This window comes from Gymnodraco acuticeps, unplaced genomic scaffold (genome assembly GCF_902827175.1).
Source record: "Gymnodraco acuticeps unplaced genomic scaffold, fGymAcu1.1, whole genome shotgun sequence".
Taxonomy (NCBI): Eukaryota; Metazoa; Chordata; class Actinopteri; order Perciformes; family Bathydraconidae; genus Gymnodraco; species Gymnodraco acuticeps.
The window spans coordinates 201,663-214,713 of NW_022991513.1; the positions used below are offsets into that span (position 1 = coordinate 201,663).

General features: G+C 40.3%; 1 protein-coding gene across 3 annotated transcripts; it reads right to left on the reverse strand.

The window, feature by feature from the left end:
- Positions 1-517: 517 nt before the first annotated feature.
- On the reverse strand, positions 518-8,015 carry eif4g2a (eukaryotic translation initiation factor 4, gamma 2a). Of its 3 annotated transcripts, none has more exons than XM_034196978.1 (20): positions 7,804-8,015; positions 6,700-6,805; positions 6,085-6,210; positions 5,816-5,918; positions 5,601-5,729; positions 5,456-5,522; positions 5,199-5,350; positions 4,931-5,041; positions 4,665-4,847; positions 4,386-4,524; positions 4,122-4,285; positions 3,882-3,989; positions 3,568-3,678; positions 3,374-3,478; positions 3,073-3,288; positions 2,697-2,955; positions 2,404-2,608; positions 2,110-2,318; positions 1,907-2,028; positions 518-1,664 (listed from the first exon to the last, which is right to left on the reverse strand). In XM_034196978.1, the coding sequence occupies exons 7-20, from the start codon at positions 5,280-5,282 to the stop codon at positions 1,599-1,601; spliced, it is 2,082 nt and encodes a 693-aa protein (XP_034052869.1). In that variant the 5' UTR covers positions 5,283-5,350; positions 5,456-5,522; positions 5,601-5,729; positions 5,816-5,918; positions 6,085-6,210; positions 6,700-6,805; positions 7,804-8,015; the 3' UTR covers positions 518-1,598. The 3 variants fall into 3 exon arrangements, with proteins under 3 accessions (XP_034052869.1, XP_034052868.1, XP_034052870.1); XM_034196977.1 differs by lacking the exon at positions 7,804-8,015 and adding an exon at positions 6,527-6,583 and having other exon boundaries at positions 4,386-4,500; positions 6,700-6,800; XM_034196979.1 differs by lacking the exons at positions 3,882-3,989; positions 7,804-8,015 and adding an exon at positions 6,527-6,583 and having other exon boundaries at positions 4,386-4,500; positions 6,700-6,800.
- Between the last annotated feature and the right edge of the window lie 5,036 nt (positions 8,016-13,051).

Genomic DNA, 13,051 nt, shown 5'->3' on the forward strand with positions numbered 1-13,051 from the left:
TACAATTGTTACTATACATCAGCACCAGAGGTGGAAGTACTTGGATCTTGTACTTAAGTAAAAGTACCAGACTGTAGGAATACTCCGTTACAAGTTAAAGTCCTGTATTTGTAAGTTTACTCAAGTGAAAGTAGTAGCATCAAAATGTACTTTGAGTACCAAAAAGAAAGTACTTGTGAAAATTGGTCCATTTCTATATATATATATATATATATACACCTTTTGATTATAACTATTATCATCTAAGATGGTAAAAAGGTAGCTTGTATTAACTAAAGGTACAACATAAATGTATTGATTAAAAGTACACGATTAACCTCTGAAATGTAATAGAGTAAAAATACGAAGAAGCATCAAAACTACTTATTTTTTTAAAACAAAAAAAGATCTGACAAATAATCAGTAATTAATTCTATATAAAACAAAAAGCTGACCAAAAAAAGTGTAGCCTTAAGTTTTCAATCATGCAGGTAAACATTCCAAGGAGACTTGAGGGAAATAGATCTTGAAGACGATGTGATGAACTGTTAAACTTTATTCAAGGTTGATCTGTAGTTGTACACTTAACTTCTTGCACTAAACGTTACAGTGACACCCCAAGGAGGGAGAAAGTGTACACATACAGTACATTCTTTGTAATTTCATGAAGATAAAAAGACCATTTAAAAACTTGACAAATATGGCAAACCGACGTAAAATTTCCACTCATGGTGGTGAACAACTGTTGCACAGGAAACTAAGCTTTGGCTGTCTCAATGTTAAAACCGAGACATTCAAGTATAGTCCGAGATACATTAGAGGTATATCCATATGAATTGATAAATTAAAAAGGCCACACAGATTAATTCCTAACAGCACAAAAGTTGTGTACATAAAAAGCTCTTGATTCTGTGAACTTAATGTGGGTTACTAAAGAAATCACCGTGCAAATCAAAACAGCCCATTTTTAGTTAATAATCGTCAAATCCAGATCGTTTGAATTCAGACAGAATGTTCTGCTTTTTAAGCACAAGAAAACCATTATAATTATGGCAGCCAAAAACTGCAAATGTGGATCGTTTTAACAAATCAAGAAAAGTGTATCTTACTATTGCAACGACTCATGATGTTGAGCAAAGTGCATCTAAAAACTGATTTAACAATTGCAGACAAAACGATGAGAAGTCTCTTTGCAATTCGTTAGAGCCTTTTCTCTTTTGTAAACAGTTTGAGTAAATAGTTATGGCAGCACTTGGTGACTCCTACCAGATGGAAACGGTGACAAATGGGTCAGGTTTGGTGCTGGTACGGTTTGCTGCTAAATACTGCCTACTGTTAAAGAAAACATAACCCAAGATTGAAATGTATAAAACATCTGCTGCAGGACATCAAACTATATCAAAGGTTAGAAAGGAAAGCATAAATACAATATGAATATTAGGGTCTGATGCTGGCTTCATCTGGCAAAACATTTCTTAGTGGAATGAATTGTAACAGTGGTTGGAAAATATTCATAAACAAGGAGGGGAGGAGTTAGAGTTTAGCGGGGGAAGGGCAAATGGAGACATGTAAAAAAAGTATTCATTGCATCCTGATAACACATGGCTTTGGCCTGTTCCTCAGTACTCTTCATCCTCAGACTCCTCTTCCTCTGCAGTCTCCAGCCAGGTCAGCCACTGGTTCACCTGCAACATCAAACACAATGTCAAGTTAGTTATGATGACACCAAGACTAGAGTTAGTCTTTTTGTCAATATTCATATGGAACGGGGTTCATCCCTCATGTTAAAATCATCTAATCGTCCGTGTGCAGATTCCTCAACATCTCATGCCACAGTATTGTTTTTTTTACCATTCAAATATGAGCTTAACAGAACATGTTGCACACCGGCGTTCAATGGTAGAGAGTTATTAAGAGCGATAAATACCTGAAATAATGCTTTTCCCTTCCCTGGATACTCTGAGGTGACATCTTCTTTCCATGAGAGGAAGGCTTCTTCTTCGATTATTTCCATGTCGTAAAAGTTGACAAAGTAGCGCAGTAACATACCTGGAAGAGACGAGCAATCAGATTCTGCACTAAAGTGTAACACCTTCTCTGCTGCACTTCTTAACAAGTATGTACTCGTACCTTTGGGGAACCCCTTGGTGTTGCAGTGAACCTGCAGGGCATACATCGCTGCGACTTGCAGCTCAATGTGATCGTGGAGGAACTTCTGCATCACGGGCTTGAAAGACAGCATCTGCTGCTTTTCTTCATCCAGCTGCTCCTTGGTGGGCGCTGAGAGCTGCTCTTCGTCATCGTCTGGGTTGATCTCATAAGCAATGTACTGCAAGAAACTGGCAGAGCAAAACAAATGAATAAACTGAGAGTTTGAACAAAACAACACGTTGTTTGGGGTTAAATTAATAAAGTAGATTTTACCTGGTCATAAGGATATTAACAAAGCCTTTGTCGATGTGGAGTTTCGGAGAGATGTTGTCTTTGATCCACTTGTAGATGGACTGTGGGGAGGGGTCTACTTTGATCTGCTTCAGCAGCTCTTTCTCCAGTTTCATCAGTGGGAACAAAAAGCTGAGACCTTTTCCATCGAGAATCTCCAGCATCCTGTCCTTGTTCTGGTCGATTTCTATGGAAGTATACAAAGAAATACCTGTTAGTAACAGAAACACATTTACATCATTTAGTCACTGAACCCAGAGCAGCTTTGGACGTACCAGGAAGCATCTTCTGCATGTTGACATGGCTCAGCTGGAACAGGTCTCCCAGCCACTCGCGGTCCTTCAGTTTGACCAGCTGCTGCAGGCAGAGCAGGAATAGAGGGAAGTGTGCTCCGTTCTCCAGGTGATGGGCCAGCTCTGCGATGGTGACCAGTTCAGCTATGATCGCTCGTGCTGCAAACTGCGCCAGGTAAGACTTCACCAGGGGGATTTCTTCCTCGATCTTGGGACACTGGTCCAGAACACTCAAAAATGCCTAACAAGAATACAAATAAAAGTGTTAGTGTCGAGCAACAGCTTGATATTCAGGGAGTACAATTATAAGTATGGTATTTTCTCATCAATTTTCAAAGATGAGGGCTACAAAACTGACCTGCAGTAGATTTTCACCAGTGGCGTGGCCCTCGGTGCAGATAGCATGGACCAGGGTGCTCGCATGTTCCTTATCCTCATCTGAACGATCAAGAGAATAGACCACGATCTTGTTCAGCATCTCAGACAAAAAGTGTTTTGGAGCCTTCATCTCCCTCACAGCATTCACTGCCTCGTCGACATTCTTGCTGTTCAGGTAATCTGCCACCAAAGTCTCCTAGAATGGAAAGGAAGGTCAGATACATTTTATGCCGGACATGCAGAATAGTGATGACACAAATCTCAAAGAGATAGAAACGTACCGTCATCTTGATCAACTCTTCCTTTGTTGGGGGAGGTTTTTTAGTCAACTTGGCCGGCTTCTCCTGGATTGGAGGAGGGTTGGTTTTCAGGCCAAGCTGTGGAGACTAAACAAAGAAAGCCAAATGACTACCTGTTCTCTGGAACCGGAAGTTTCCATATCAGTTCAACATGTTTTAAAATATACAAGTGTTACCTGTCCAAGGGGAGGTCCTTGAGCACTTGAAGGAATCATAGGCATCTGTGGCTGCAGTTTTGGAATTTGTTTCTTACTCAAGATGAACGACTGCGCGGGCCTCAGACTGATCTAAAAAAAAAAAAAAAAAAGGGGGTAAAAACAAGAGCACGGTTTTAACAACAACAAAGTGACAATACTTTAGCATTCTTAACTGAAGCTGAATAATATTGGTCTGAAACAATACAACTTTTAGAAATAGATCCCAGACTAACCCTAATACAGAAAAGTCCAAATCAGTAACCCTTTTAGATTGCCAATGTATGTGGTTGTACCTCTTCAGCATTGACCTTCCCCTTCTTGACAAAACGTGGAGCCAAATCCTTAGACTGCATCTGCACTGCGTGATTCTGTTTGTGGTTGAACACTGGTGAACCCTGACCCTTTATAAAAAAACAATGTATTTTTATAAGTTTTCTTAAAAAAAAAAACCTTCTAATCTTGTTAGAGTAACTATAACAGAGTAGTGAGAAGTAAAACAAACCTAAAAATCACTGTAGTTGAAATGTACGTACCTGGCTTGGTTTTGTATACGGTTTGCTTCCTGCTTCAAACTGAGGCTGGTGTGACCCATTGCCGTTCCCATTGTGGCCGTTGTAGAGTGGGTTTGTGCGATGACGCCCCATGGTGGGGGAATAGTGGTCCTGTATGACTCCTGGACCTGTACCAATGCCACTTCCTATACAAGACACCAAACATTAAAACTCAACCATTAAGGGTAAGCCCCTAGTAGGGAGGTAGTGCAACTCATTACTGAAGGGGTTAAAGCTTGGACATACCTGGCATTTGTCCAAACATATCAGCCAGCCCACCAAGAGTTTCCCTGTCAAACTTGATCCTGGTTGGCAGGTAGGAGTTCTCATTGAAGAATTCATTCCTCATTCCATCATTTGACTGTGGAATAAAAACACCCAAATCCTGTAAAGCACAGTTGGAATCCGGTCAGAATCGGGGATACAAATAGTTTACTGACTTCACTACCCACGTTAAGACTCTAGAAAAAGGTTCAGTAATTTAATTACACACATTCCAACCCAAAGTGGATAAAAAAGACCCACCTTTACTGCTTCCTGACGAACTTGGTTGATCGTCTTTGGTCCGTTGTCAGAATACGCCTTGCGAGCAGACCAGTTGTTGGCGCGCTGCTCCACTGTGTTCTGCAGCAGGAAACGAATCCTAGCTGGCAGTTCCTTGTTGATGGTTAAGGAACGCATTCGGCTAAAATACTGATCCATCAGAGACTGAAAGGAGAATGTCTTTGTTAGAAAAAAAAGGAGACCAAAACAGTTTAACACAAGATGCGACTGTTTTTCCAAATACTCACCCTAGCCTTTTCATGATCAAGTTTAGGTCCCACTGTTCTCATTATCTGACAGAGGCATTCCAAGTCTTCACCCACATCCTTAAGTTGGACTCTCTTCTTCTTCTCCAAAAGCTGAAGAAACAAACATTTTATAATACATATTACAATTTCCTTCACAGCTGTTGAGGTAAGTTTGAAAATATAATGTATTGCTAATCCCATTTGGGAACAATCAAGTGATTACAAATTAGGTTAACAATTAAACTGTAACAGTTTGGAGAGAACTTACTGTTTTGATGCACTTATGAAGGATAGATTCATGGATGAGTGAAAGTTTGCCAAGTTCCCCGATGAATTTGATGTTGCCGAGCATCTTGTGCTTTGCAATATTGCGCTGCTCCTCCTCCTCAGAGGTGAGTGGGGCCTCATTTTTCTCAAAGGCTACAGGAAGGGAAAACAATAAAATGAATGCAAGGCCACAATACATTTATTTTTTATGACTATGATATCCTTTTTAACCGACCACCTCTAATAATATTCACTTACTTTCAACATTTTTGGCGCGGTTCTCAAACTCATCTTGAAGCTTGGAAATCAGAAGCCTTCTGAAGGTCTGTAAAAAGACAATGGGTTAAAATTAGACAGTATTCAAGCATATTGTTGTAGGAATCTTATTGAAATATAAACTTACAGTATTTTGCTTTTGTGTTCCTGGATTTTCTGCCGGATCTTCAAAGTTTGGTGCATCCTCTGCCAGGCGTAGGCATAGTTGAGCGTATAACTGACTATACTTTGGCTCTTCGAGGGCTTTGTCAACAATCTGAAGGTACAAAAAAAAAAAAAACAGATTAGAAAGACAATTTTAATGGAGTGAATAGTTCACAAGTGAGAAATGAGAATACTCACCAACAAGATGGTTCCTTTCAAGATCAGTTTGGACTCTACACCCACATTGAGGAGCTCCAGGCATAGTTTGTCAAACTTCTCAGGAGTCAGCTTATTAAGTATGCTATAAAAAAAGAGGAAGAAGGACATGGTTGAAAGAAGTCAGTCTTTGCAAAGGCAACACGGTTGAAGCCAATTATCTTTAATTGGCATGCAAGTCCATCTCAAAATGGTAGAAATGCATTAAGTTTTTAACAGAGGAAATTAAGTGAATTTTATTCGAAACATACCCTCTCACTTTCCTGAAGATTGCGTCATATTGCCCTTTCTCGTTTGAGGAGTTGGCATCCCGTCTAGTGCTTCGAGAAGGTACCCATCTCTGAACGCCAGATCCTGGGGCTTTCCCCAGGAACTCGCTGCAATGAACACAAAACAATGTCAAAACTAACAGAAATAGTGTGTGTAAGAAACAGAGATAATGAATCAATCTGAACCCCTAGTGAAGCAGTAGAATGCAAAACTAAAGGATTTATAATATCTGTTTAATTCTAAAAATCACCAGGAATGGTGTATAGCCATATAACAATGTCCAGAGACACCATTTTGCTGACAGAAAATGTACATGAAAGAGTGGTACTAAACTGAGTTGGAATTTTAATGGATTAAAAGATAATTAAAAAAAAAAGTCTAGTGACTAGGTGTTCCATGTGAAAGGAAACTTTGGAAAATCACCTGTTGCCGACAGTCTTGGGATAGTGCTGAGGTGCACCCCCACCTCCTCCCCCTACACTGCGATACAAAAAAAAGAATAAAAAGGTTTTAACTTAAGAGCTGTGAGCCTATTGCTTTATTGAGCTACTGTAGCTGTTTATCAGTTTAAAATAGTGGATGTGTAATGGTAATACCTGAAACGAGAAGGCCCCCCTTGTGCGACGACACTCTCCACTTTGGCGGCTTGACAAAGTATAGCTGAAAAGAATAATGTTCCGGGATAGGGAAGGAAAGAGCGTTCTAGAAGAAGAGACAGATACAAAATAACACATAAGATGACAGCTAATGGGTTATAATGCAAATTATAATCAAACGGTAAAGATATGAGTCGATATTATTCATTTTTGTATTAACGGCCTAGTGGATTTGATCGAAATAGTTGTCCTTTCACGTGAATCTGGGTCAATGCTAGCTTAGCTGCTAGGTGAAGTTAGCATATTACGTTGGCGGAGCCGTGTCTCCGTCTGATATCCTAGTCGCTTTGTCCGTGTGATTTACCTTAGATCAACCCTGAAATCCGAACAGTCTTTAGCGACAAACCACAATATATCCTTGTCCCGAAGTACCCTGGCTCACCTTATCTAACCCAAACCGGGCGGGTGGCAGGGCTACAGGAAACCGGGATTACATGTGCCTCGTTGGAATTATCCACGTGAATGTACGCAAGAGTTCATATGAACCCAATTTAGGATCATTTGGAATTAAATAATTGGCCAATTCATTCCCAAAGCTAGTACGTTTTTCTTACTGCTCTCCCATACGATAGGGATAGTATTCCTCAAAAAGATAAGAAAAATATGGATTGAAACGATGAGATTTGTAACGTGAGGTATTTTATTATAATCGATTAAACCCAGTGTGAATTCAGGCATACAACTCATTTGACTGTAGACGACAGAAAATCTCATCAGCTGATTTTATGAGGTCTTTGTTCAGACACCGGATGTCCACACACAGCGACATCTTGAGGGGTTTTGTTTAGCAGGCCGCCGGTAAGCTAACAGCTAATAATCTGTAAACAACTATTTGAAACCAATCGAGTATTTACTGACCGTCAAAACTGTTAAGTTCAACGCGTCAACGAAGCCGTTTACGCCACATTTTAAAAACACGTTTATTTCAAATATCACAAAATGCTGGTCGGTTTTAAAAACACGAAGTTCCTAATCAGAGACCGGTCGATTAGCCGAGTTAGCTTAGCGTTAACCAGGCTAGAAAGACACCGAAACATATCTTACCTTACAAAGGGAACGTCAGTGTTATTCTTTTCTTGTCAAACAAGTGGAAAAAAAAATAAAGACAGTAGAAAATGGAGCACAAAAAGTCGTGTTGAAACCTAGAAGGTTTGGTAATTTGGATGAAACACGACGTTTCAGATCGTGGTAGCTCGCCGCTACAGCGAAGAAAGAATGCTGACTGTTCAACTACGTCACACGGAAGCCGCTTTTTGTAGTGGCCGGCTCACACGTCAACAGCCCCCCCCCCCTGGCGACGTCACTTACGTAAAAACTCACGCACGTTTCGCAATCCATGGTCTCCACCGGTCCCCTCCCACCCATGCTCTCATCAGAGCAGTATCAGAATACATTTATTAGTCCCACAGAGGGGAAATTGATATTTGACACAACAAGTAAACAGCTAAATATTTCTTAATATTATGTAAGAAGCATTCATAAAAAAAAATATATATAAAAAATAGTAGGAATTACACAATTTACAAAATACAGTTCCAGTAACAGTTTTGTGATGTGAAATTAATGTGAAAGTATAAAAGGTGGTTTCATCGCACATCTATTAATGATACATGTATATATTTGTATAACCCTACAAAGACACTCAGCCTTAACCCCTAAGGCATTTCTTTTAGAAGTAACAAAAGATCTTTGGGGAGGATGCTTTCTGTTTTTATATCCCCAAACTGTGGGACAGCCTCCCATTGGATCCTAGAACAGCAAACTCCATTGGAGTTTTTAAAAGTAAATTAGAGACCTATCTTTTTGATTTGGCTTTTGATTTGGGGTCATTTTAGTGGTAACACTGTTCATGCTTTTTGTTTTATGGTTTGTGACTCTTTTTTGTTGTTTTTTATAAATTGTTTTTAATTATGTTCCTCCATCTTTATTTTGTATCTGTCTTACTATGTAAAGCACTGCATCTTGCATGAAAGGTGCTATATAAATAACGTTTATTATTATAACAAATTGACATAAGTAGTATTGCACAACAGGGGTTTTATAGTCTTTGTTGTTTTATGTGTGGGGGTCTACCAGGGGCTGTGGTTGTTATACAGCCTGGCCGCTACAGGAAGAAAGGACCTGCGGTGCAGCAGCCTGTCATTGAAAGAGCTGCACAGTGCAGACAGAGCGTCCTGGGGGGGGTCGGGGGTGGGACGCATTGTCAAGCAGGCTGCCATTCTCCTGTCTCCCACCCTCACAGTGTCCAGAGGACCCACCAGGACAGAGCCGGCCTTCAGTCTGTTCAGTCTCGTCCTGTCAGCAGCCGAGATGCTGCCACCCCAGCAGGCCACACCATAGAAGATCGCTGATGCCACCAGTCATACAAGGTCTGCAGGAGTGCCCCCTGCACCCCAAAAGATACAGTCTGCTCTGTCCCTTCTTGTACAGAGCAGCAGAGTGATCAGTCCAATTCAGTTTATTGTTCAGATGAACACCAAGGTATTTGTAAGATTTCACAATCTCAATGTCTGCGATATCTGAAAACCACCACCAGCTCTTTGGTATGACGGCAAGTACGGTATCTTAAAATGTATGTTTATTCTCTAACATAGAATTTCTCCTCTTTTTTTGTCATCAACCATTTTGGATATAACAATTAATGGAACATTTAATCCAGGTAAAGAAAATATAGATAAAAAGTTATGCATGAATATAGATTACATTTAATAAATCAAAAATTATGGGATGGTTAATCAAAGATTCAATTTACTATCTCGTAAATCTGACTTAATATATCCTGATATTGATTTCATCTCGTATTTTGAACTTAAAATATCATAATTTGAACTGCAAAGTCAACATTTTACTTGTTCTCCCAACTTTGAATTAGAATCTCTTTGTACTGACATTTTATCTCAATTTTTTTAACTTGAAATAATGAGATAGTAAAACTGGTTGTGTCTCATAATTTACATAGATTGACTTGGTATCTCATCATTTTGACTTATCCTCACAATATAAAAACGTCATCTCCTAAAAATGACTTAGTATCTTGTATCTTCTTTTTTGTTAAAAGATATTAAATAAAATTGTATTGTTAAAATTGTATCCATGATTTTCACTTTTTGTCTCATATTTTAGATTTACCATGAGGACCTTTCCCCTTTTTATTGTTTTTCTTTACCTAGTGGAAATGGTCTTCTGAAGAAAAGGACCTTGCAGACAGCCGAAACAGAACAACTGGATTGTAAAGTCACCAATGAGGCTATATTGATCTTCTCACGTTCTTGACACAGGAGCCACTCTGGGCTCAGTATGTGTATTTTCTCAAGGATGGAGCAGAAGGAGGATCGGCACAGGACTCATACCAACTGCAGTCTGCCACCCTGAGGCCCAAATGGTTTTAGAGCCAGCTAGGAGTATACATCAAAATGTATTGCTACATGCATACATGATTAACAGTTTACCCACATGGACTTACAGGCTGATTTCACACTTATCTTTCCAGTTTTTGCCCGCTCTCCAGGGAAAAAGAGATACCTCAACTTGTTCTGGCTACATTGGCATGAAGCTGTCACAGATATGAATGGTCCCCAGAGGATTCCTAATGGTTTTGATGACTATTACCTAACCTTTGAAGAAGCTACTGTAATGGCAAGATTTCCATATCATTTGCAGTGGATATTCATCCACAGGATGAATTCTAACATCTATAACAGTGTAATTTATACCTGGCTGCTGAACCCTTGTTACTGTTACAAGGTATGTATCTTGTATTTTGTAAATTGTGTAACTTGCTGCTGTTAAATACCGTCAAACTATGTGCAATATGTGCTTTATATGTGTAACACTTCTTATCTTGGGCTATGCTATCTGACTAGAAGGATTCTGGGTTCTACTAGAGTGGATAGACAGGTAAGTAATTAGACCTGAGACCAGGTGGTTTGAATAGAACAGCCGGCAATTTACTGACGAAATAGACAAAACATTAAACATAGACAATGAATATTTTCTGCAGTATAATCAGAGGTAAGTATTTCACCTTTCCCTTGTTTTCTGATTTCTGTGACTTAGTAAATGGTATCCATATAGGATGAACAAAATAAAATAGCCTATTTTATTTTAGACCGGTCTACTAAGTATTATTTATCAGGGTATATGCAGGAATCCTGAAGTCAAATGTAATACCTTTTTAAGACCTTTTTTAAGACCCTTTCCATACATTTTAAGACCTCATCGCAACTTCGAGTTCTAACCGGTTACATTGGCGACACACTTTACCTCACATTTACTATATTGATTGTAAGATAGCACAACTAAACAGAGTGCAGACAGACTACTGAAGCCTCCTCTCCACATGAACTTCAACCTCTCTGTGAAGGTCAGGTTTAATGCAGTATGCTGCTTTGTTGCTTCTGTACTCTGTGCTCTTTCATTCCAGTAAAACTCCTCAGAAACCATTAGAAACCAGTATTTGACCAATAAACAAAACAATTGACAAAACTTTGAACTATGAAATATATTAAACTTTGGTGATGGTGAGCTTCAGCGGGGTAATGCCATATAGGAGCTCCCTCACAAATACCCAGGGGTTAAATTGGGTTGGGGCTGTCCGGGGCTAAGCCCGGCACATAGGACGATGCTCTGACGTCATCACCCTCACACATTTGTCATATGTTTACAAAAAACGATATATATGTTAAGACTTTTCTCGTTCTTAATATAGACTATATTTAGGGTCGATATGTGTTGACCTTACTTTAAAATAGCAGATCTCTGTGACCGGATATAGTTTGCCTTAGACCCCGGCCCCACGAGGACGCATACAGTAAAACGCATACGCAAATGCAAAAAAGTCTTCCATTCACACGCATTCGATTCATTAACGTGTCCGTTCACACCATGGATGTATAATAAGAACTGGATACAGCGTGGGAGGCGGGGCCTCATTCATTCCTATGAGAGCTGCTCATTAGCACATGATGATAAAATGGCCCAACTTTTGAGAGAGTGAAACGTCACAGATTACCCAGCATGCCTGAGAAGTACCCGTATGTGCACTCATAGAGCATGCGCAACTTTAACCAAAATGCTCGTTCACATCAAGCACGTCAATTTGCGTACACGTAACAGCACCGTGCGTTCATGACAGCATGGTAATGGATTGTTGTTATCATGGATTTGATATGAACGAGGCAGCAGTTAGCAGCTAGCGGCTAGCTAGTAATGATGCTAATGTACACATCAATCGTTATGTACTTATATTACGCTGTAACAGGATCTAGTGATATCCAACAGAGCTTCATTTAGCATGAAATTATTATTGCACTGTATATATATATATATTTATATACAGTGCAATAAGCTTCTTAGTGCAATACGAAGCTACAGGGACGTTAATAATGTCGGTAATATTAACTTTATTTAATACAACATTTACGGTACAAGATGTAATCATACAGCCCATGTAGTATGATAATGAATTACAGCAAACATGTGCAATATTGTGGTGACACGTTATTGGACATAATTCACCTTGCTTATTGTGTTGCCACACGGACCCTTTAGTGGGGAACACCTGTAGCTTTAGCTGCCATTCCTGCTAGCTCATCAGGCAGAGCAGTGCATGTGTTAACCTCTCTGAAAGGAATGGATAATAAAGATTGGAACTCCATTCTTAATACACCGCCTCCGACTCTCTTTTCACGGCACTACACTGGTGACCCTGACTTTTCCGAGAAAGTTTCCGGAAAATTAACGAACATGGCTGAGCGCGATGTTTTCATAAAGCTGCCGGAATTCTGGGAGCACACCGCGGAGGCATGGTTCGCACACGTGGAGGCACATTTCGCCTGCCGACAGGTCCGTGACGGGGACCTAAAATACTACCATGTGGTAGCAGCGCTGGGGAGCTCCACGTCGTCCAGGTTGGTGGGATTCATCGCAGCCCCCCCACATCATGGCAAATATGAGGCGATTAAGGCCCTTCTCCTTAAGACATTTAGCTTATCTGCTAAGGAGAGGGCCCGCCAGATACTTGACATTCAAGGCCTAGGAGACAGCAAGCCATCCCAGCTAATGGAGAAAATGCTAAATCTGCTAGGGGGGGGAGATCCCCGTATTTTATTCACGGAGATTTTCCTGCGTCACTTGCCTCCCCGGGTACAGACGGCGCTGGCCAACACGCCTGTCACGGAGCCCCGTGCTTTGGCTGAGGAAGCGGATCGTTTTTTCCTGGCTACGCAACAGCCCGGGGCAGAGACGTTAGCCGCGACGCTCAGCGGCCCACCGGCAGTCAAGAAAGCGTGGC